The 23,305-nt window shown below is 43.1% G+C and overlaps 1 protein-coding gene across 4 annotated transcripts in view; it reads left to right on the top strand.

Annotated features, from left to right (window-relative positions):
• Osbpl10 (oxysterol binding protein like 10) overlaps window positions 1-23,305 on the top strand; it is a 314,690-nt gene that overhangs the window by 173,428 nt on the left and 117,957 nt on the right. For 3 of the 4 annotated variants that reach the window (XM_004634215.2, XM_023718519.1, XM_023718518.1), the window contains exon 4: window positions 9,433-9,624. The exons of the other annotated variant lie outside the window; for it this stretch is intronic. In XM_004634215.2, coding sequence (XP_004634272.1) covers window positions 9,433-9,624 — 192 coding nt within the window. The remainder of the gene's footprint in view (window positions 1-9,432; window positions 9,625-23,305) is intronic. 4 annotated transcript variants of the gene reach the window in all.

The following is a 23,305-nucleotide window of genomic DNA, read 5'->3' as shown; positions in this document are numbered from 1 at the left end:
TTTGCTGTGGAGAAGCTTTCAATTTAATGTGACTTAATTTGTTGAGTTTTGGTATTATTTCCTATGCAATCAGGGTTCTGTTCAGAAAGTCCTTGCCTGAGCCTGCGACTTCAGAGCTTTACTTATTTTGTCTTCCAGCAAGCTAAGTGCTTTGGCTTTAACGTTTACATCTTTGAGCTATTATTTTATTTGGTAAGAGAGATGGGTCTGATTCAGCTTTAGGCATGTAGATAACCAGTTTTTCTAGCACCGTTTGTTAAAAAGGTTGTTGCCTTCAGTATATATTTTTGTTCCCTTTGTCAAAGATCAAGATGATTGAATATGCTTGGGGTTGCTACTGTGCTCTGTATTCCGCTCCACTGGTCCACGTGTCTTTTTTTGTGCCAGTGCCATGCTGGTTTTTATCACAGTTGCTTTGTAATATAACTTCAAGTCCAGGAGTGTGTTGCTTCCTGCTTTGCTTTTGTCCTCCAGCATTGCTTTTGCTATTCTGGACCTCTCCTAGTTCCATATGAATTTTTGGATTGTTCTTTGTAGTTCTGTGAAGTATGCTATTGGTGTTTTGACTGGGATTGTGTTAAATCTGTATATCCATTTTTGAAGTGTGGTAGGGCCCTGGTCTTTATATTACATATATTTATATGGATTCTCTTTTAACTTCCTTGGAGAAAAAAGGAGAGATTTGAAAGTGAATTAAGTTATTTCTTTTATGATCCAGAAATAAGTAGAACACACAATAAATATGAAATGACTCTTAGTAGCCTTACATCATATACTCAGCTAATCTTTGCTGGGACACAATACCAGACACCTACGACTCTTCCAGGAGGAGAGGCTTGTTTTGGCTCACAGTTTGTAGAGATTTCAGTCCACAATGAGCTGGCAGCCAGGCAGAGCTGTAGGGCAGGGGAGAAAGAATTTATGACATGGCAGGCGGCAGACAGGGAGAGACCAAGGGAGGAGGAGGGACATAGATATGCATAGTAAAGTATAGGCTATGTAGTAACATATACTCAGCCTCTGCATCAGTACAGTATACTTTATACTATATATAGACTGTATAGTAATATCTAGACCCTTACAGGCCAGGCCCCCGGTGACCCAGCTTCCAGCAGACTTCATCTCCCACCATCACAGCCAGCTATGAACCCATCAGTGGGCTAATTCAGGGCTGAGTACCACATGCTCATGACCCAGTCACCTCCCACAAGCACGATCTCTGAATTCAGTAGGCATTGGGGGGACAGTCTACCAATCTAAACCATAACATCCACTGTCTGGATATGTAGGCATCTTAAAAATCAAAGACATAGTCTAATCATCTTTGTGTTTTTAAAATAAACCTTGTTATCATAAGCCTCTTGTGTATTCCTGCTGTGATAGGCACTGGAAGCAGAATTTCACAGGGCTAGCATGACTATTTAGTATGTCTATGTGTGTATTTCGTACTTATAAAAAGGAAAGAAGGCAGCAGATATCAAAATCTGAAGTTCTGCTCAAATATAGCAATTTTGGGGAAATTTTCCTCATTGATGAACAGCCTGGTAAGGATTCTATGGTCCCTTTGGCTGTTCCTCTACGTGGGTTACTAAGCTGCTTCGCAGCTGGACTCCCAGTTTTTAGCAAGTGTTTCACCTCCTGCATTTCAGCAGTGGCACAAAGCTTGCACTAGGAATTAGTGGGCTTTGTTGCATAGATCCTAGGACCCTGCATGCAGCTCAGGCGTGTCAGCCATGGGGAGATCTGTGGGGTTTTTTTCTTTCTACTTTAGCATAATACATTTGAAACAAAAGTAGGGTTCCCCGTTGTCGGAGCTTCGTACTTTGTGCCTTAGCATTTGGAAAGGAGATAATGATCTCTAAGTAGATGGGAGTGCTTCTGTCAGAGATTAGTTATTGATTTTAAGAAAATCAAATTTGCTTCTTGAACAGATCTGTCCTTGAATTGCATTGGACTTTTCAGCCTTATGGCTGGTGTGACCTGGTGGCAGGAGGCAGCAGTCTAACCATGAAACAGGAGCCTCGTTTTCCCATTGTGTAGAGTGATGATTGTAGAGTTCTTGGTGTGTGTTTGTCTTTTTGTTCCATGACTTGTTTTTGGCGTAAAATGTCATCTGCATCAGCTGTGTGAAGGTGAGAAACAGGGAACGGAATGAACCAGGAAATGCCCGTCTTCAGGTGTGGTTCAGTCATGCAGATTGACCAGTGGAGATGCTGCATCCTTGTGGAGGTGTATATATTGTAGCAAATAAAAACTTAATATCCTCATAGGGCTCTGAGGAAAAACTCCTGGGGATCTTTCCTGTTCTAATTGGCGTGTCACTCTCAGTATCAGCCCTCTGTGATCTGAGGCTTGGATGGCAATTGCCTGTTATTTCCAGTTCAAGAACTGGGGGCAAAGGATGTAGCTCCATGGTCAAGCGCCTGTTTAGCATGTACAAGGCCTTCGGTCCTTCTGCAGCCAAGGAACTGGTCTCTCAAATCCTTGATATCCCTGACTGTCACTCTTGTTCTGTGCCTCACTCACTTCTGCCTCGTCATGCTGTCCATCTTGCCCCAACACCCTGCTAGACTGATGTGTGTTGGTTGGTGTTGTCCTGGGTTGCTTTTTGGACAGTTTATGTTGATGTGTAAGTAGTATGGGTGATAGATATATATTTTTTCCAGAGTCTTCTTCCTTCTTGGAAAAGGGGGACAGATATCACTGAGTCAGTAATGACATTTTTGTTGCTGTTTGTCTTTTTGTTTTTTTGAGACAGGGTCTTGCTATACAGTTTAGGCTGGCCCTGAACTCACTATGTAGCCCAGACTGGCCTTGAATGTTCAATGGTTCTCCTTCCTCAGCCTCTTGAGTGCTGGGATTGCAGGTGTGGGTCACCACACTTGACACAGTATTGACATTTTTAAAATTAAGTTGTTTTCAGAGAAGGGGTAGTGGTTCAAGCCGTGGCCAGGGTGTTCATTGCTAAGAGTATTTGTTGTGTTTGTGCATTTGTAAGTTTAGGCAGGCCCTGTACCTGATTCCAGAGTACGCATGGCTAAAGAGATGTTTCATTTTTCTTTGGGTTGTCAAGAGGTGGCTATTGGCAGAAATGCAGTGCCCAGAGATTGGAAGCTGACTGTTGTGCATAGATCTGGGAAAGTGGACAAAAAACAGGGTTTTTGTGGTAAGGAGCCCTAGTGCACAGGCCAGTCCTTTCTGTGGAGCTGAGACTTTCAAGCTGCACCTGAAGAATGGTCACAGGTTCTAGAGAAGGTGGATTTGCTGTTGAGAGTTGGCAGGATTGCTGTGTGGTGGGTGGGGGAGGGGAACCCGAGAACAGGAGGAAAAGACAAGCTGAAAATGCCAGATTTTCTTTTCTCACTACTTGTAGGAAATGGAAGTACATGCGTTTGCTAGCAAGGAGTGCTGAACAACTTGACATTTGCTTGTATAATCATTTATTTGGGACAGTGTGTTTAGAAGCTGCCGAGAGACTGCTGTCTGGGAGAATGCTGTTTGTCCTTTATAAACACATGCGTGTGTTTTAAGAGGGTATTGGTATGAAGTTAGTGAAAAATATTTAAGGCTTCCTAAGGATTTGCAGATAACAATGAAAAAATTACCTAGGCTTCCTATTTCTCAAAAAAGACAAATTTGGAAAAATAGAGGTAAAATGACATTGAAAAGTTAATCTTGAATGAACTTGGAAAATATCCCAATTTTAAAAAAAAAATCTTTATTGCTACTTTAAGTCTGTTTTAAAGCTTGAGATAACAGAAAATTTAAAAAACAAAACCAGGAAACAGGACAACGAGAAAATCGATGGGAAGCTATTGAGTGAGACACTGGAATGGATTCATTTCCTAAGCAGCCTACATTTTATTCAGATGTTGACTACCAGCGAGATGAAATTCCAAATAAATTTAAGACTCTCAGTGTTCTATTTTAAAATGGTTATGCTTTTCCCTTCTTTCTAAAGGTATGTTTAACTTTTGAAAGAAAAGGAATAAATCACAGTTTTTATTCTTAGCCTTTGCCATTTTGAGAGTGGCACATTAATTTCTTTTAGAGGAGGAGAGAAGGGGTGGAATGAAGTGGTTAATTTATTGTGCAAAATATATAGCCAAGTTGGCTTTCTAAAAAAAGCTTCCCTTGCCTCACCCCTTTGCCTGTCCTCTTGCTGTGAAAGAATTCAAGGAAATGAGGAAGATAGGCTCTGAATTAAATGTCATTTGAATCCTGTTGCAGTTGTCTTGGAAGTTCTTCCCATCAGAAATTTCATACAGCAGAAATATAGTTAGCACAAATGTGTGTTTAAGACGTCGGCGCTCACTAACTCCCTTCGAGCCTTTGAATCCTAACGGCAGTTACAGACTTTAATATATCTTGCAAGGTTTTAGGATCAGGTGATGATGTTTCTGTTTGGGACTTTTTGTGTTTGTGTGCAGGGTCTCTCTACACGGCTCCAACTCTTAGTAATCCTCCTGTTTTCTGCCTCCCCAGTCTGGGGTTACAAGCATGTGCCACCATGCCCAGACTCTATTGCCGGCTCAGTAATCCTGAGGGCGGGGCCAACATGGCGTACGGTGCCAGGGATCAAACCCCGGCCCCTGAGCTTGCCTAAGCAAGTGCTTAGTAGGATTTTGGTTTTTGTTCCAGTTATTAATTGGAAATTCCCGTTGCCTATTTAAATTCTTCTAGTATCCATACAGCATTATAGTTATCTAGAGGAGCTTTGCTTTCTATAACAGCTAGGTTTCTGAAAATGTGAAATAACATTTTAAGTGCATTTTTGTCTCTGAAGCAAATGGATTTTCAGTAATTGAGATGATTTTTTTTTTTTAAATTAAGAGGGTCTTAAGGAAATGTCAGCTGTTAGACTCACATGTTTGGCTTGCAGAACACTTTGCCATGTACCATAATGGTACTTGAAAGCCTCATTAGTATTATTAATGGTGATATTTATCATGGCTGCTACATGGTACATTCTTTACTTTTTCTCATTTCATTTTCTGACAGTCTGCTGAAGTGATGCTGAATTTTAGAAATGATACTACCCATATGCCTTTACTCAGGTTCCAAGTATTGTAGTACTACTTGGATTTGAACTCAGGCAGCGATGGCAGAAGCGTGCTCTCGTGGGGCTGGCTCACTGTTCCAGGCAGCAGCACGGCATGGGGCCTTTAGGTGGTCCAGGAGCCTTTGGGTGGTCCAGAGCTTCTTGCTTGAAGCCTGGGAGATGAGACCTCGGTGTCCTGGGCTTGTTATCTGGTTCCCTTGACTGGGCATATTCTGCAGAGTGAGTCTTCTCCCTTGCCAGCAAGCCTTTGCTTCACAAGACCCAGAGTATGTGTGCTCTGCCCTCTTCGCAGCCTGGGAAGGACATACATAGGTTGTGTGTAGGGTGACGGAACAGCTCAGAGGTCCAACGCTTGTCTCTCCTACTCCCCATCTTGGTAGCTGCCACCCACCCCGCCAGGTGGTAGTGGGTGGGGAGTACAAGGACAGGGGACAGGTCACAGGTATAGCCAGGGAGCTGCTGATGGCAGTGTCAAGGCAATCCTCTTAGGTAAAAGAGGGAGAAATCGCCATTCTCAACTTAGAATTCTCCACAGATGGTGCATTTGGCATTTCTAGTTGTCCCCATTGAAGTAAATATTTGGAACCAAATGCTGCCCTGTTGTTTCTCAGACTCTGTTAATATTTTTTCTAAAATTAGTAGCAGGGGTAAATGTTTAAATCCAAACACAATTAAAAAAAAAAAAACATTTTTAGACAGGCTGTGTGTTGGGAAGATGGCCTGCTCAGTGGTAGTGCTTATAACTGGTGGCTCTTTCAGCCTTTTCTCCTGACACCCTGTGAGGCTCACCAGTGGTGAGAAGGCTTCGCTCACATTTACCCTGAGAGCAAGCAAGGGTGTGAACTGTGAGAATCTCACAGCTAATGGAAAATTAAAGGTTTTTCAAGTCAGTGTTACTGCTTATGAATTCAAATGACAGCCATTAGGTAATGATCATGAGCTTAGACATCTATAGTGGAACAATTTGGCACCTGAGTGCACTTCTTATTGCCATTCATAGTGATACTGCTGCAGGCAAAGGTGTCTGTGACCTTAACCGATTTCCTCACTGGTCTCTGATGGGTCTTATAATCTACTTAGAATTCAGTGTGTGGGTGTGTGTCTGAGAGAGACAGACAGGCAGACAGGCAGTGGGTATGTTTTTCCCTGCTGTCTTGATACCTGATTCCTGACTATAGAAATATTAAGATTTTCTTTTGGCTTTCTCACCTCTTTGATCCTGTGAATAATGAGGTCAGTGGCTGCTATGACTTTGTGCTGAGCAGGTCTTAGCATTTCGAAAATCATTAAGATCTCTACTGATGAAGTTTTAAGTAAGATAAAGACACAAACAAGCTAGCCATGCAGCTCCTGTGCACCAGGCTTTGTGCTAAGCATTTTCTGTGTGTGATCTAATTTAGTCGTCATGATGGCTTTTAAGGGTCATCATTATTATCTATCTTTTAAGGATGAGAGATTGATGCTGAATGAGAAAGCTTAAATAACTACAACAAAGTCAGAGCGTAGTGTAGGTAGGAAAATGAAACTTGCTGTTTGGCTTCAATGCCCAGTGAAAAGACTGCCTTCATTTTTGGATTGGCATAACCATTTCAAACAATCAAAATGTATTTCAGTGGACTCTTAATACTTAGGCAAGCTTACTGTTCTTGTAGGATTAGGGCAGTAGCCTGTGTTCTCCTCCACACTCCAAGTGGCAAATGAACCATGGTAGCTGTCCGCTTTCAGCCTCCCTGTGACTGAGAGAATGGGATTCTCAGAGCGCACATTTCTCCAGTTACCTACGCAGGAGGTTAGATAAAAGCGGTAAGCTACTTCCTGCCTTTATCTGTATTCCTACTAGCTATGTGTAGATTAAATCCAGAAGACCTTTACAAAGTACTGTGGGGTTCAGGGCAACCCAGAATTCTGATTGCTGCCCTGGCTCCCACACCCCAGTCTCTTGGAGATTTGAAACATGATGAATTGCCAACATTTAGCAGCCTTCAGCTCTTACTGCTTACCTGCGGCCAAGGCGACTTTGAATAGCTCAGCCATGCATTCTGATGCTCTGTTTCTTCTCTTTCCAAATCCACTTCAGGCTTCAGGTGCCCACCCTCAGAGCATCTTTCTCTGATGGGATCAGCTCTTCATTGATCTTTTCCCTTCTCATTTCTTTGACGTCTTCTGGCTGTGTTGCCAAATTTGCATCTCGTTACGCACAATAATCGTCAGTCACATTATGAGCATCTACAGAGAACTGTCTCATACATCTTGCACTTCCCTGACATCTCATGGAAGGCATTCTGCGAGGCATGTAGTAAGTGTTCTGTAAATATCTGATAATTATACTGCTGGACCTGGCATGATTTCAGTGTATCATCCACCTCCCCTTTCTCAAGCTAAGTGAAACATCAGGGCATTTAGATCATAAATCTTACACAGAGTTGAATTTTTTGAATAGGTAACACGTTGAAATGGCTCCAAATGAAAGACTAACAAAATATACAGTGTAAAAAACCCTTTTGTTCCTAGCCTCCAATTCCCTCCACAAAAAAGTAGCTACTGTTTTAGTGTCTTGTGTATCCTTCTAGAGTACTTCCGCCTTTTAAGCAAATAATTTTAAATAGTAATGAAAACAAAAATACTTATTTTCTGCTTTGACCTAGAATTTTGCATACTGCACAGTGCTTCAGCACCTTGGCTTTTATACTTAGCTGTGTAACTTAGAAAATTTCAAGGTCAATGAATGAGGACCTTATCAATTTTGTTTTTTTTTTTTTTTCCCCAGTATCAGGAATTGAACTCAGGACCCTGTGCTTGCCAGACAAGTGTTTATTCTACTGAGCTATCTCCCCGGCCACTCAGTATTCTTTATAGGTCAGTGGTATTATGTTATGTAGGCTAATCACAGTTTATGTAATTGTTCTACACTGGTACATATTTAGGTTGTTTCTCATTCTTTGTCATTAAATGCAACTTTGCAGTGACCTGTAGGGCTGTTAATGACATTTCACTTGGATACCAGTGTCTCTGGAGGATGGACTCCCAGATAGGAGATTGCCGGAGCCAGGGAGCACACCTGCACCTGGCGTATTCCTGCCACACATGTTGCCCTCCTCAGCAACTGGTCACCTTTTTCTCCCATAAACTTGTTTCTGTGGGGCCCTGTCAGTAGATGTTGACTCTGATGTATGCATCTTTGCCCATCTGATGGGCAGAACAATGTCTAAAGGTAGTTTCTACCTACATGTATCTTATGGGTCAGTTGAACATATGCTTTATATGGTTTAAGGGCCATTTATATTTTTTTGTGAACCATCTGTTCGTATTTTGCCCATCAATCAAAGTTTGCATTTGGATTTTTTTTCTAGTTTAACACTTGGCTTCATCGATGGTACTAGTGGTTTATTTCCTGACAGAAGTTTTCCATTTTTAGGTAATCAAATATATGGAGTTTTTCTTTTTTATAGCTTTTGAATTTCAAGGTGTTAGCTTTCTAGGCTACATGTTTTCTTAGTGCTTTTTTTCCCCCCTTTAAGTCTTTACTACATTTTGGGTCTTTCAGAGATGAATCCAACTTGGTTTTTTAGATGGCTATCAAGTTATTGAAAAATTTATGTCCAGGAAGATGGGATGCCAGCTTTCTCATAGACTAAATGGTAATTTGGATTGTATATTACTACTGGACAGAATATAAGCACTGGGGCTGGAGGAGTAGTTCCAGGCACAGTGCCTCCTGGTAAGTGCTAGGTCCAGAGTTTGATTTCCAGTAAAAAAAAGAAAAGCACTGAGCTAACCATTGAGGTGGATAGTTCAGTGCACCTATTCATGCAGCACACATTTATTAAGCACATAATAAATTAAACAGTTACTGTTTGTCATGCCTTGGGGATCTAAAGTTGAGTTTGAAGGAATCTCTGAAGAGCTAGGGAGTAAGTATAATCTCAGGGCTGTAGAGTTAGATAGGGGAAGGGTTAAGATGAGCAGGGAGATGCTTCTCAGAGCAGACCCCACTGAGAGGAGCTGTGAAGGTTCAGTAGTTCTCCAGCTGGGTGGGGAAGGCCATTCTAGGGAGAGGAAATAACGAGGGCAGAGGAAGGAATCCATGAGTCCATGGTGTCACGGGGAGATTTTCTTTAGCCCTTCATGTCATAAAGTGGGATGAGATAGTAGTCAGAGAAGACAGACAGCAGGAGGACAGTTAATGGAAACTGCCCTTCCTAAGCCAAATCTGGGATTTGGGCACGCAACAATTGTGTGCCTCCCCCATGCCTTCCTCCATCAAAGCAGGTGAGGGGGAAAGATTAAAGGGTCCCAGGTAAATGGAAGGCACCACTTGGTCCTGTTCTGCAGGTCAGTTGTTGAGTTTTGACACCTGTTGCTTATTCTAGAGTACTCCAAGCTCCCGGAGCCGAAGTCTCACTTTGCTCCCCCACGGAACACCCAATTCTGCGTCTCCCTGTAGCCAGAGACACCTCATTGCGGGGGCCCCCGGTGTGGTCACAGTCACGCATCACAAGTCGCCTGCAGCTGCCCGAAGAACCAAGAGTCAGTATCCCGGCCAGCTTCATGAAGTCAGAGAGGTAGGCTTCACTCTCCTTGTAGGTTAAGTGGCCCTGGGAGTTGGGGATGTGCTGTGGCCCTGCCAGCTCTTCTTCTTTGGACTGATTTGTGAAGAGATAGGACCAGCAGTCAAACTCTCAGCCACACAGCCTTGGCCATTTCTCGTGTAGGGCTTGGCATGTAGCTCAAGTATAGAGTGCCGACCAAGCATGTGCAAGACCCTGGTTTCCATCTGTAGTACTGCTAAATGAATGCATAAAAAACCCTTAATGCTGTGTCTAGGTTCAGGGGCCTTGCTGGGAAAGTGCTGAGAGCAAGCCCACAGAACCGAGAGCAAACATAGTACAATCCATGAAGGTCTTCACAATGAAACCAATAGTGTGAGGCAGTGCTTATTCAGGAGATAGCTTTGCAGCTGAAGAGCATCAGGCCTGCTGCTAATTCCCCTCTTCGCAGCCCTGCCTCACTGTCCCTGGGAGGCACCTCTGTCTTTCCTTCACAGACACCTCAGGGGAGCGTTGGGAAGTGAAAGGGACACAGTCCTTGAAGACCTTCATGTTCACAAGCAATCTTCACAGCTCTGAACTTCAGTTTCCACATCTGTAAAATGAAAATAAAACTGGCTTTGCAGCTTGCCAGGGGAAATAAGATATATCCTGATAATAGCCATGGAGTTCTTTAGCTATGTCTTAGAAAAGTGATAGGAGAGTATTTTTATTTTTTCTTGTGAAACTCTGGGAAGTCATTGGTGTTGGGATCCCAGATGCTCAGCATCCTATCAGCCCTGTAACCACAGCAAAGATCAGAATTCATGAGGTGGACTAGTGACCCGGCCTCTGTGGAGGCGCAGAGCCTTTCTGCTGTGTCCCCTGGGCCATCCGCTGTGGTGTGGTGTGGTGCTCTAAGTCTCTCGAGCCGGTCGGTGCACCCACGGCTCGCTGTTGGCCTCATCTGGCTCTGGGCAGGAAATTTAAAATCTTTTGAACGGTATCTAGATAGATATGAAAGATACTTTCAGTTGATTTTATGTGCTTGTACTCTGCCTAGCGAAGAAAAAGCAGAGCCAGTGTTCTGCTCTAATTTTCAGGTAGATTGCTCATCCCACTCCAACAGTCACCCTTGTGTGTTCAGAAACAATGAAGAGCAGCAGACAGGGCTGGCTCTTCGCTGTTCCATGTGGACGTGGTGAGTGGCTGTGTCCGCATGCACATGGCTGTTCACTTTTCCTGGCTTCTTCTCACAACACTGATACAGAAAACAGTAGAAGTAGTTCAGATAGATCCAAAATGAAATAGTACATTATCCTACGGTACTAGACTGTGCTCCATCCAGCAATTCAGCTTTATTCTGTTTTGGTTTCATCTGTTTTAAGCCCTCTCCCCAAAATACATGTTTTCTTGCTGAAGAATTTTAAGAAAAGCTGGAACATTGATCATTTTATCATTCCTAGCGAATGCGTCAGTATTTATGTAGCAGGATTCTTTTTTTTTTTTTTTTTTACAATATAGCAATATCATTTTTTATGTAGATCCCATTACAAATTATAAATCTTTGAGACTGTAACTTCAAAAAAGGGCAGCTGAGAGTTTATGGCATTTTGGAAAATCTTTGTGTTTTATTATAATGGATTTCTGCTAGACTTGGCCCAGAAGTGAGGCTAGGAGAGGCCTGGAGGGGAGGAGGGGTGCTCAGCGAGCTGTGCCTGTGTAGGAGTTGAAGTATTTTAGTAGCGTTTGATTTAGTACAATGCTCTAATACTTCCTGCTTTCATTTAAGAAGTTTTAAAAGAGAAAGTTATTTGTATATATGTATATAAAGATATTTAGCTGTGTCAGTTATATAAGTTATGTGTTGCAAAAAGAATATAAAGGCCAAAGTAAAACTTACTCATAATCCACCTTCCCTACAGATAACGGTTATTAATCTTTCCATAAAGTACTTACCAATTTTTATCATATATATATATAAAATTATACATTGTGATCTAAATTTTGTGAATGATTTATGTATGTGCTGTTTTTTCCATGCTTTTGCTTCATTTTCTACCTGTGGAAGGGAGTTCTTTCATTTTCCCATGTCATTTCATTATATAAAAACAGAAAATGTGTCCATAGCCATTTTTACTGCATTTTAATTTTTTCAGTTCTGGGGATAGAACCCAGGCTTTCGCACTGGGCTGCGTACCCACGCTGTTTATAAATTTTGAGATAAGGTCTTGCTAAGTTGCTGGATTACCCTGGTTGGGCTTGAATTCGAGATCTCTTGGCTGAGCCTCCCAGGGGGGCTGGGATTACAGGTGGCACACCACCTGGTCAGGCTTTGATTGCGCTGTGTATTCCCAGCTGGCAGTATGTTTTCAGATTATTGCTTTTGTACGCTGATGACCTTTCTTGCTGAAAGTTAATTTTAAGTAAGACTGAGCTGTAAGCACCAATATTATGAGATTTTGAGCCCTCTAGGAGGAGTTGTAAATTTCAGTTCTTGGTTATTATGTTCACCATCATTACTTATTAGAGAAGGTAGCACTTTTATGGTGTTTGTCATTTTATAATGCAGTCAGGTCCACTTTGGGAACTATCTGAGCAAATCTCACTCATACCAAAAAGTTTTGTACTTGTTAATTTGAGTGTAAAGACTCCTGCTTTTAAGCTTCTCTGTGTTTCTATAATTAGAGGAAAATGGAATAGCATTTTTAACCCAACTGTATATGGAAGATAAACTTATGACCACTGAAGCAATGGAGAAAGTCATTGTACATGAGACAAATGTGCCTGAATAGCAAAAGAATAAAAGAAAAATAGCCCAGCCAAAGGCGATGGAATAAATATTAAATGGAATGCCACAGCATGGGTGAAAATAATGGGACAGCTTAAAAGATTAAGTGGTTATTGTCTGAGGTATAAAGAATGGACTAGCAAAGGTCAGAGCCCAAAGTCCTCATGGGAAGTGGTTAGGAAAGGAGTATAGGGAATTAGAAGCCAGATGTCATCATGAGAAATAGGTGTATCCTCATTCAAGAAAAGAATTTTCACTCAAGAAATGAAAATTAAGACATGTTTGCCAGTGAAATTATCAGAATTATAGCTCATTATTTGTCGGAGCATTCAGCAATGTTGGCCTATTGTCTTTGCTGCTGTAGCTGGTGGTGTATACTAATGACTAACCCTAGAACTACATTGCTGTTGACCCATGAACTCCCTCCCTATGGTGAGCTGTATCCTAAGGAAACCATCCATGGAGTTAAAGGTAGGAACAGGAGAGCTAGTTTGGATAATGCTTTTTCTTTTTTTTGTCTTTTTGAGGCAGAATCTCACTGTGCAGTTCATACTGGCCTTGAGCTCACTTTGTAGCGCAGGCTGGTCTGAAACTCACAGTGCTCTTCCTGCCTCAGCCTTATGTGCTCAGATTGCAATCATGTGCCACCACCCCCAGCTGGATAAAGCTATTTTTATTAATAGTCATTGATCTAATACAAACATTATAGGAGTGGCTATATAAACAATTAATATATTGAAGACACTGAATTGCTGTATAGCAATCTCTGATAAGAGTCCAGGGAATGTTATTGTTCAATAGACATGAATATGTGAAATAAGCAAAAAAAAAATCAATGTACAGAATAGTGGCCATATATTGGATCCTATGTTCTCTTAATAAACTCTTAACAATTTAAAAGAGTGGCTTCTCCAGCATTTTACTTACAAACTAAGGTCTAGCAGCAGAATTCATTTTTGTCCTTTTGAGATGAGGTTTTCCTGTGCAGTTTACACTGGCCTTGAACTCAAATTGTAGCCTAAGATGGCCTTAAAGTCAGGGTAATCCTCCTCTTCAGCCTCTTGAGTGCTGGGATTATAGGTGTGTGCTGCCTTGCCTGGCCTAGGAATAGGATTTAGGGAGCCACAAAGCATTATAAATATTTTTGTGTTCTCCAGCAAGGACATTTTTAAAGACCATGCGACAATCTGATCTGTAGTTACCACTGTTTCATACCTGCCTCTTGAAGGTGCTTGTACTCAGAATAAAGGGCTATGTGTTGCATTGAAGAAGTTAATTTTGCCCAAAAAAGTTCATATTTTCTTGTTTCTTAATATTTTATCTTGACTAGAAAAGAATTCATCAACAATTGATCCTGGCCTATAGATCTGTGTTTTTAAACAGGTCCTAGCTTCAGAGGTGTACCCTAGCCCGGCTGGTCTTCTCCAGCACTCATTGCCCCCTCTCTGCGCTCTCCAGGTCGTGTTCTGCTCCTCCTCCAGGAAACCATCTTCCACAATAGAACATTCTATTGTGCTACCTTTTGCTGGTCAAGAGTTAAAAGCCTTTTAAGCTTAAGAGTTGGGCTCTCCAGTCTGCAAGCGAGGCCCGAGGGGTCTGCATACTCGTGCAACCTGTGCTCCTCCCCGCGGTGCTCTTCTCCTTCCTTTCCTCCCTCTCCCCTGGAAGACCAGCTGGACAGAGCTTCATGCTGGGATGGAAGTGCTTCCCGCCTTGCTGTCCAGTTGAGCTCCCAGTGAGCGTCCTAAAATGTGGATGATCCGCATGGAGGCATGCGATGTATATGTGCTACACACAGGTCGACTTCAGAGACTTGTTCAAACCAGGTAAACTAGCTCATGAAATAACATTTTAATAATAACACGTGGAAGTGATGTCTTCTCTCTGGCTAAACATGATGTATTAAAGTTCACTGAAGTTATTTCTATCTTTTGGACCATGCCCACTAGAAAGTTCGACATTAAGTATGGAAGCTTTAGCTGTCCTGTGGCTTGAGCAGTGTCGGGCTACTTACTCACTCTCATGCTCCTCCGTTCATCCTGCAGCTGGCCATACTCAAGGGTGTACCCAGTTTACCCTGGCTTCTTAGCGAGCTGGTTGAACAGAGTGATCTTAGGACTCATCCTAACGCTGTTAGAGCTTTTTGAAAGTGGTATGTGGAGGCATTGGATTGGTCTCACTGATTAGAGAGGAGAGAGGAGAAAGCTGGCAATGGCAGGAGGATTGTCTGGACTTCAGATATCCATTGAGTCTCCTGATTGGGACCATGGTACATGTACAGCTAAAGGACCGTGTGACCAAAGGCAAAAGTGACAGTCACATGAGTCTCTGCCTGTACCACTGAATTATTTTATGAGAAGACTAAGATATTTCAAAAATTGGACTGTCAATGCCTCAACTGTTGGGCTTGTGATAATGAAAATGGATAGTATTAATTATATTTAAAGTTACTGGGTTTTTTACTTTTATATGTCTAGTTCATTTTAACAAGTTATAACATGACTCTCATTTATTTCAATAGACTATGTTCACTTGGTACAAGTAGGATGATTCTTACGAAATTCTTGCTTGCTAAGTGCTCTCTGAAAAAAATACAACCCTGATGGATGTTCATATTAGTGTGTGTGTATATCCTTATTTCTTTTTTTAGTTGTGACATTTGAGACTTTAAAAAAAATTCCTAATAAGACAACTTCGGATTCTGTCACTTGATGAGAGAAAAGGTCATGCTGTTGAGCAGTAATGGGTATGTGTGGAGCACAAATTTAGATTTAATTAAGCTTCCAGTGATAATTTATTGGTGAATAAAAGTTATCCTTTTCTTAAACTTTTTTTTTACTTTAAATGTTGCTTTCAGGTGCATGCACGCACACACATACATGCACATGCACGCACACACACACACACACACACACACACACATACACTTTGGAAGAGAGAGCCATTTGGTGCACTACTTTATACTAGGTAGATAAACAGTGTTGAGGCTGTATAATTTTCTATAGTCTTAAAGCAACTTTTCCCAGAGACTGATATATAGAGGAGCTGTGTGTTTATATGGCTCTGTGTGAATTTATATGTTTCCACATGTAATTGCGATGTCCTATTTACTTAATATACATAGGAGTGAGTCTCTAACTTGCCATCTTTATAAATGGGTACCGACTCAATATTCCCTTCCACCATGATGATTTGGGTCGATCCTGGTGCACATGGACACAGTAAATGTCTGGTTGGAGCACTTGATTCACAGCTAGCCTTTGCTGTGGAAGCAGTAACTGTAAACTCCCACCCTAGCAAATTTTATTAGATGATCAATTTTAAGGTCGCGATCTGTGCTGACCACATTGAATACAGAACATCCCCCCACCAGGGACATCGCACTTAGTGCGCGGAGTTTACCTATCCTTTCTGTGATCAGAGTATTTATTTTTTAAATGTTCTAAATTAATTCTGTGAACTTTTTGGAAAAATGATGACGAGTATCTATAGTACTTTCAGGAGTAACTTGCCAAATCTTTAAAGAACTCAGCTCTAGATTGCAGTTTTCAACAATTGTAATACAGAGTTAGGTAAAAGCAATGGTTTCCAAATATTTTTAAAGCAGTACAGTGTTGTTTTCAAATAAAAAAATATTACAGATCCTTGCAGTGTCAACATAGGTAAAAGCGCTGTTCTATTGCTTTAGAAGGTAAAGTAGACCTTTATTGATGTGGAAGCCAGTTGGCTGAACTAGTGAGGATTTATGGCCACTCTTGCAATCCTCTGCATCTGTGAAGTGTGTAGCAAGTAGTGGTGTGGTCTGTAGAGCCATTCAGGGTCCTGAGAGCGTGGTTTGAGGGGTCATTAGACTTTGGTATTGGCTGAACTAATCGTGTTTCTGGTCAACAGCAACAGAAACAAAATGTTCATTGTTGGGGCGGGGGAGATAGCTCAGTGGAATAAGCACTTGGCCTGCCAAGCGCAAGGACCTGAGTTCAATCCCCAGTTCCAGGAAAAAAAAAAAATGTTCATTGTCTCCCCACCTGCTGCTCTTCGGGGAAGGATGCGATCGCAGCCTTCCAGGCAAGGCTGGGTGGGGCAGGGACGTGCAGGAGGCTAAGGACAGAGATAACTACAGCACTACCTGTCCGGTCTTCCAGGAAACCAAAAGTGTTCACCAGCTCCTGTTCCTTATGTGGTTGTTTGTCCAAAGGCAGGTTCCAGCCGGGCTGGTTGTACTGCAGATCTTTCCCTTTCCTACTTTCTCTCTCTTTCCCACAGCGTTGCTCTTTGGTCTTGTTTATTCTTTCCCTAGCTTCTTTATTACATTTTGAAGGTAGGTATTTGTATTTGTTCACTTGTTTAGGTGAAGGGACAAGAGTCAGACCAAGGTTTTCTTTTGTCGTTGATTAACCTGTTTATTTCCAGCCACTGGTATATCCTCAGTGGTCAATAAAATGTTGAGTCAATGAGTGATTTCCCATAAAAAGGAGATTATAGCCACTGGGGAACACTACTCCACAGAGTTGGATAAAAGCCTTCTTTCCTTGAGGCTTATTAGACTGTGGCCCCAAATCATAAGCAATGGGAGGCTTGTGCCTAACTATATCATATACTTAAAATAGCTGCCTTCTACTGCCCCCTAGGCATGCCATGGTATTTCTACTAGTGCTGGGTATGCTTTATGCCCACCTATGTCTTTAACAAACATATTTTGTTGCCATTGCTATGAAAACTCCTTTCTCAAAGGCACAGGTAATAATAGCTGTAATAGCTTCTATTACATGAACAGTAATAATTCTTACTTGTTGGGGTTATGATTTGTTGTCCTCAAATCAACCCATGAGATAGGATCCTCTCGTTCTTGCTTTGCAGGTGGGAAACTGAGGCATGAAGAGGTTAAACACAGAGAAGTATACCTCTGTGAGGTGCCTGGCCTACCCAATGGTGAGGCTGTCACAGATGGGTTGAGTAGATGTGGAAGTGACTGCAGGCCAGGTATCTTCAGAGAAGCATCAGCTCTGCACACAAGGCCTTTTTGTTGAATCTGGCTCATCTGGACTGTCTGGGTAACCTCTTTCACTTAAAGTCAGTTAGTTATGAACTCTACGTCCACAGTATACCTTCTTGAAATGTCTAGATTTGTGTTTGAGTTAACTGAAAGCAAAAGTTCTACCAAGTTGATAAGGTAAAAGAGACCACAATGAGAGGCCAGGAGTGTACCAAGGACTTGATTCTTGCCATAGGCATTTAACTCCATACCCCATGCAAATACCAGATGCCAGATGTCACGTATGAGGTGCCAGTTCCTGTTTGTGTGGGGTTGAGGAAGAAGTAGCTCATGACCATGGGTGTCTTTCCAATCCTGGAGATATGGAGACTCTTCTGATTTCTGTACCCTGGCTTCCCCATGGCCCCGGGTTATGGCCCACTGGAGTGAGGACTTGAGCAGTTTACTGGAGTGAGTCACCAGAACACAGCAGTTTTATGTGAGAGAGCAGTAACCTGAGATTTAATCTTTGGATGAGGTCTGTCACATTTCTTCTATGAAAAGTGGACGCACTGAACATTTGAGTTTGCTTGAACTATGGGAGTCAAAGTGGGGGCTGGGGAGATAGCTTGGCAGTCTAAGCACCTGCTTGGCAAGCACAAAGACTCAGGTTCGATCCGTGGCACCATATGCCGAGCCGGCCACTGAAACTGGGCCTGGTGACACAATCCTGTAATCCTAGCACCAGGGAGGCTGAGATGGGAGGATCATTATGAGTCCAAGCTGTGCAGTGAGACCCTGCACCAAATAAATAAATAAAATATATATATGAAAAAGAAAGAATTCAAAGCGGCCTGTAGAGGTAGCACAAAGTAGATACAAATGACCAGGGATTCCCATGTATGACAAGTTGCTCTCTCGCAAGAGTTGACCAGATTTGTCAAGCTAGGTTGGTGGTCGGGAAGAAGTACCCTAGGAGTAGCATCCAACATGGTTTTCCTCCTTGTGAGCACCACCTCTTTTGAGGAGCTACTTCCCAAGCTCTAGCAAGGGTTCAGTTCATCTGGGGAGCCACTCTGCTTGTCTTGTACCCTGTCTGCTCTTCCTTGAAAGATCCTTTAATCTCAGCAGCTGTGCATTTGGCAAGGTACAGGTATCCTGGTAATCAGCCAGTCTAGTGTCTGCAGGATGCACCTTACTGATGCTGTGAGGACCTTCCAGGGACACCAGCAACATCTCAGAAGTCTCTGAGCACCTCCTACCCTGGCCAACAGCGATTAGAAAAGGAGGAGGAGGTTTCAGTGTGACCAGTTTATTGAGTTTAATTCCTTGTGATGCCACCACTCTGACCAGAGGTCCTCAGGCCAATAGACTAGAGGTGGCTTCAAGGAGACCATTAGTTTAGAATGAGATTAACTATGTGTGTTGGAATTTGAACAGGAAGCGAGCAGAGGCCAAGAGGTAGAAAAGAAGTTGGCAGAGAAGTGAATTGCCACCAAGAGTATGAGCAACTGAGTCATGGATTAATGTCTTATAAAGGTGGCTTGAGGCTGTGAGAGTTGCTGTGGCAGTGTGTTAGGGATGAAGCCAACAGGGTGTGTGCAGATATAGATGGATTAATTTTAAGAAATTGATGAGTCTGGCAAGCCCCCAACTTGGAATCTAAGCCAGTGGGCCGGGGCCTGCAGGCAGAGCCAGGTAATGGTGCAGTTTGGCTCTGCAGCTATCTGCTGACAGTCTTTCCTCCCGCTTGGAGGAGGTTAGTGTTTAGAGTCTGCTGAGTTAAATAGTAACATCATCCTCAAAACACTACCAAAGGAGCCTCTAAAATAATGTGTGACCAAGTAATTGGGTGCTATGGCCAAGCCAAGCTGACACAAAACCAACCATCATGAACATCCTAGACGGTCCTGTAGTCTCACTGTGAGCACAGATGTCCCTAAAGTCTCCTGAGCTTGTTTCTGGATAGCTGTGGGAGCCTAGTGGTCACCCGTTAGATCACACTTGGTTATTTCATGCTCGTGGGAGATCTCGAGCTGGTCTCTGATGTGGGAGATGAGGCACATGCAGCCTGATGCTTGCCCAAGAACTTAATCATCTGGGTGGCTGGTTAAGCCAGCATACCTGGAATATGGTGCTGGGGGAGTTAGCAGCAGTAGGCATTCTCCAGCGAGCAGTGTGGGCACCAGCTGTCTTCCATGTAGAGGGCTCCGCAAGTCTCCAGGACCTTTGGAAGTATCACCCCAATGCAGCATCGAGGGTCAGCTGAATCTGCACCTTTGAAACTTTCACTTTATGATTGGAATATTAATGAACATCTGCCAGTCTTGTCCCTCCCTAGCTCACAGCAAATACATGGCTGGCGTCTTAGAGGCTTTTCTCTTTACAAGGAAGCTAGGCAGGGAGTCATTTCATATGACAGTTCTGTTACACAAAAGGCTGTTCTGCCTCCTGTAGCAATTAAGGATGAAGAGCCTTACTGTGAGCCGCCCTCTGACACCTGGAGACAGCAACACGTGTTAGATGCCAGCTGGACAAGGAAAGAAGCTGGCCGAGTTCATCCTGTGGTCCCTACAACCACCCTCAGTCCCCAGCCACCCTCCATACCCAACCCTTATTATGAGTTGAAGTCTGCAGGGGCCGTTGTTTTCCACCAGTGCTCTTTGTAGCACTGCAGCATACAGCAGATTCTTTTCCATTTAATACGCAGTCATCTTTGTTCTGCTTTGAGTTGAGCTCCCCTGTGGTGGTTGCTCTTTCTCTGATTAGAAGCCCAGCACAGTTCAGTTGAAGGCTAAATACAATAGCTTCCAGAGCCGACCACCTCTGCACCGCCCCGCCCAGGACAGTATCATTTCCTATTGCTTTGATCTGAATTTGCTCTACTGCTTCCATTTAAATTTCTGCTTTTGGATTAGAAGTTGAGCATCATAAGCTATCCTGGTTACCTATTGCTACATAAGAAACTGTCCCTAAACTTGAAATCTTAAAATGACATCATTTTCTTAACTTCAGTTTGGTTGTCTCTCTCTATGATGTCTGGGGCTTCTGTGGGATTCATGGGCGTGGCTCAGGGCCCCCCAGTGGGTATGGTGGCCTTGGCTTTCTTACACAACAGCTCTGGACTCCAGGAACAACTGTTCTGGGCACAGAGAGTGCAAATTGCTGGTTCCTTGAAACCTAGGACTGGAAACTACCAGTTACCTGTGCCATGTTTTATAGCTTATGGAAGTTCGAGAACCTGCCCAGATTCAGTGGAAGGGGACCAAGACCTACACATCACAGGAAGAACAGAGAAATCAGGGCCGTCTTCTATTGCCCTACTCAGCCATTTTGCGTCTTCTGAGTATTCAGATGGCCTGAACAGTCCCAGGCCCCTTCCCTGATCTTTGCTTACAGGGTTTGGACCGTATGAGTTTTCTGGGTCTGTCACACAAAGAGCCATGATTGGGTGGCTTAAAACCAGAGATTTATTCTCTCACAATTCTGGAGCCTAGAAAACTGAAACCAATGTGGGCACCAAACTTGCCCTCCCCCAAGTCTGAGAGGGTATGCGCCTTAGCTTCCGAGATGGCTCGCTCCAGTTCCTGGCCCCTTTGTTTCTTGGCTTTCTCATTGATTAACTGATTGCTTGTAGTGGGGGTTGAACCTGTGGTGTTGTGAGAGCTATATCCCCAGCCCTTTGTCATTTTTTTTTTTCTTCTTTTTGAGGCAAGGTCTCACTAAGTGCCCAGGGTGGGATCCAAATTGGTGATTCTCCTGGCTCAGCCTTCCAGAGTGCTAGGTTACAGGCTTACACTCCACACCTGGCTTGGAGCCTTTCTCATAAAGCTGTCAGTTACTGGATTTAGGACTCACTCATATCCAGTCTAACCCTGTAAAAGTGCATTCATTTTAATATACTTCCAAGATGTTCTTCCCAAATAAAATCTCATGCTGAGGTTCTCAAAGCCTTGAAGTTTGGGGAAGAAACCATTTGACTCAGTAGAGACCTATTTGAAGTTTTTTTTGTTTTGTTTTTTTATGCCACAGGATTAAAGATTGGTCTTCTAGCTTTTGTCTTGTGTTCACAATTTAGTACAAAGTACCATTCCATGTGCATCAGGCTCTTGGGTTTTATTTTTCAACACAGAAAGACTGGATTGAACTACAGCTGGGCAGCCTTCCCTCTGGGGTTCCTGGTTCTCCTGACTCTCTAGTTTATCAGATAGAGGGGGGAAAAATCTGCGCTGCCCTTGGGGAGCCTTATCACAGCTCTAATGTTGAGATATAAGGGGCTTTGAGGCTAGGTTGACCGACAGAACCAGGCTATACAGAGACTGGCTCAGGCTTATTTAAGCCTTGCATGGTGACAGCCCAGAGCATATGTCAGTGCATCCTTGCTTTGTCACAATTTGTGGTGTGGACAGTAGACTCCTTGTACGTATGAATGTATACCTGGAGAAAGCTCCAACTTTTTGAATGATGATTTGTCTTCCTAAGTATCTTAGTTAACTGTTCTTGTTGCTGAGACAATGTACCCAACACCACAAGTTAAGGAAGGAAAGGTTTATTTAGCTCATGGTTTGTAGAGGTTTCAGGCCATAATGGGCTCATTATAAGGCAGACTGGCGTGGCAGAGGGGCAGCTGTTCATGATGGAGAAGATAGCAAAAGCAAACAAAGGGAGAGAGACACGACTCGTTCTGTCCCTTATATCATATACAGGCCTCCTGCACTAGGGTGGGTGTAGCACTCACATGCTTCAGCTTAGCCAGAACTATGCCAGGCCAATCAGTGGACTGATTTACTAACCACACATCGTATAATCTAGATTCAGCCACCTCTGAAATGGCCACCCCCACAACTTCATGAGGCTTTGGGAGGACAGCTAGACGTAAGCCACAACATTCTACCCCTATCTCCCCAAAGACTCATACACATCCCTTCATGCAGGATGAATTGGGTCCATCTCTAAGAGTTGCCAAAGTCCTAACATTTTCAGCATTGCTTAGCAGCCCCGAGTCCAAAGTCTGAGATTTTAGGAAACTCTTAGCTGTAAGCCCTTATATAAAAAAGAAAGTTAACTACTTCTAACATACAATGGCACAAGATAAATACTACCACTCCAAAAGGTACAAATAAGGGGGTTACAAAGGAATGGGACCACAGTGATCCCTAAATCCATCAGGGAAAACACTAAGTCCTGTAGTTTATGTGCTGCATCTGTGGCAAGATACGAGCTATGGGAATCTATGGCAAGATGTGGACTCCAGAGGGCTTGGGTAGCTCTACTCTGATGTTGCCTGGAGCTCCCATGGCCTCTCTCTTGGGCTGGCTCTGCTCCCCCTTGCAGTTTGCTTCAGATGATTCATGTTCCTAGCTTCTCTGACCTTCTGGGGTCTCTGCTGTCACATCTTCATGCACTGCCCATTTGGGCACATTGCCTGGCCTTCTAGGCCTTGAAGCCTTCCTGACCCTGCAACCTTTGCCTTCTGCATGCACCTGAAACCAGCACTGTGTGACTGACACTAGGATGTGCCGTCAGCCAGAGCAGCAGCCAAGCTTTTTCTCTTGGCTCTAGGGGCCTAGTGCCAATGAACCAAATCCCAAGGAACAACTTCCCTAGACTTCCAGCCTTCCTGAACCCAGTGCTCTGGGCTGTCTTTTCAAAGCCGTCTTCCACTTTTGCAGTATTGAGGCTGCAAAGAATGGACTCCTGCTGAATCTTGTGATGCCCTTAGCCATATTCTCTAGTTTTCTCAGCAATCAAGATGTCCTCTGCTCTATCTTTGCAGTCTACAATTTTATGGTGTTTCCTTTCTGGCCAAATTGAAAATGTTTTAAGTCATTCCGTTGAGTTCTTTGTTCTTGGTTCCCAACATAGACCTGGCTAAAAGCTCCCAACAGTAGCTGTGCCATAGCCTCAGCATTAGACTGCCTTGCAATTTTTTCTGCATGATTAATCCTCCGCCC

The sequence above is a fragment of the Octodon degus genome, unplaced genomic scaffold (assembly GCF_000260255.1).
Source record: "Octodon degus isolate 3935 unplaced genomic scaffold, OctDeg1.0 scaffold00059, whole genome shotgun sequence".
Classification (NCBI taxonomy): Eukaryota; Metazoa; Chordata; class Mammalia; order Rodentia; family Octodontidae; genus Octodon; species Octodon degus.
The sequence above is the reverse complement of the archived record's forward strand: the minus strand, read 5'-3'. Positions and strand labels throughout refer to the sequence as shown.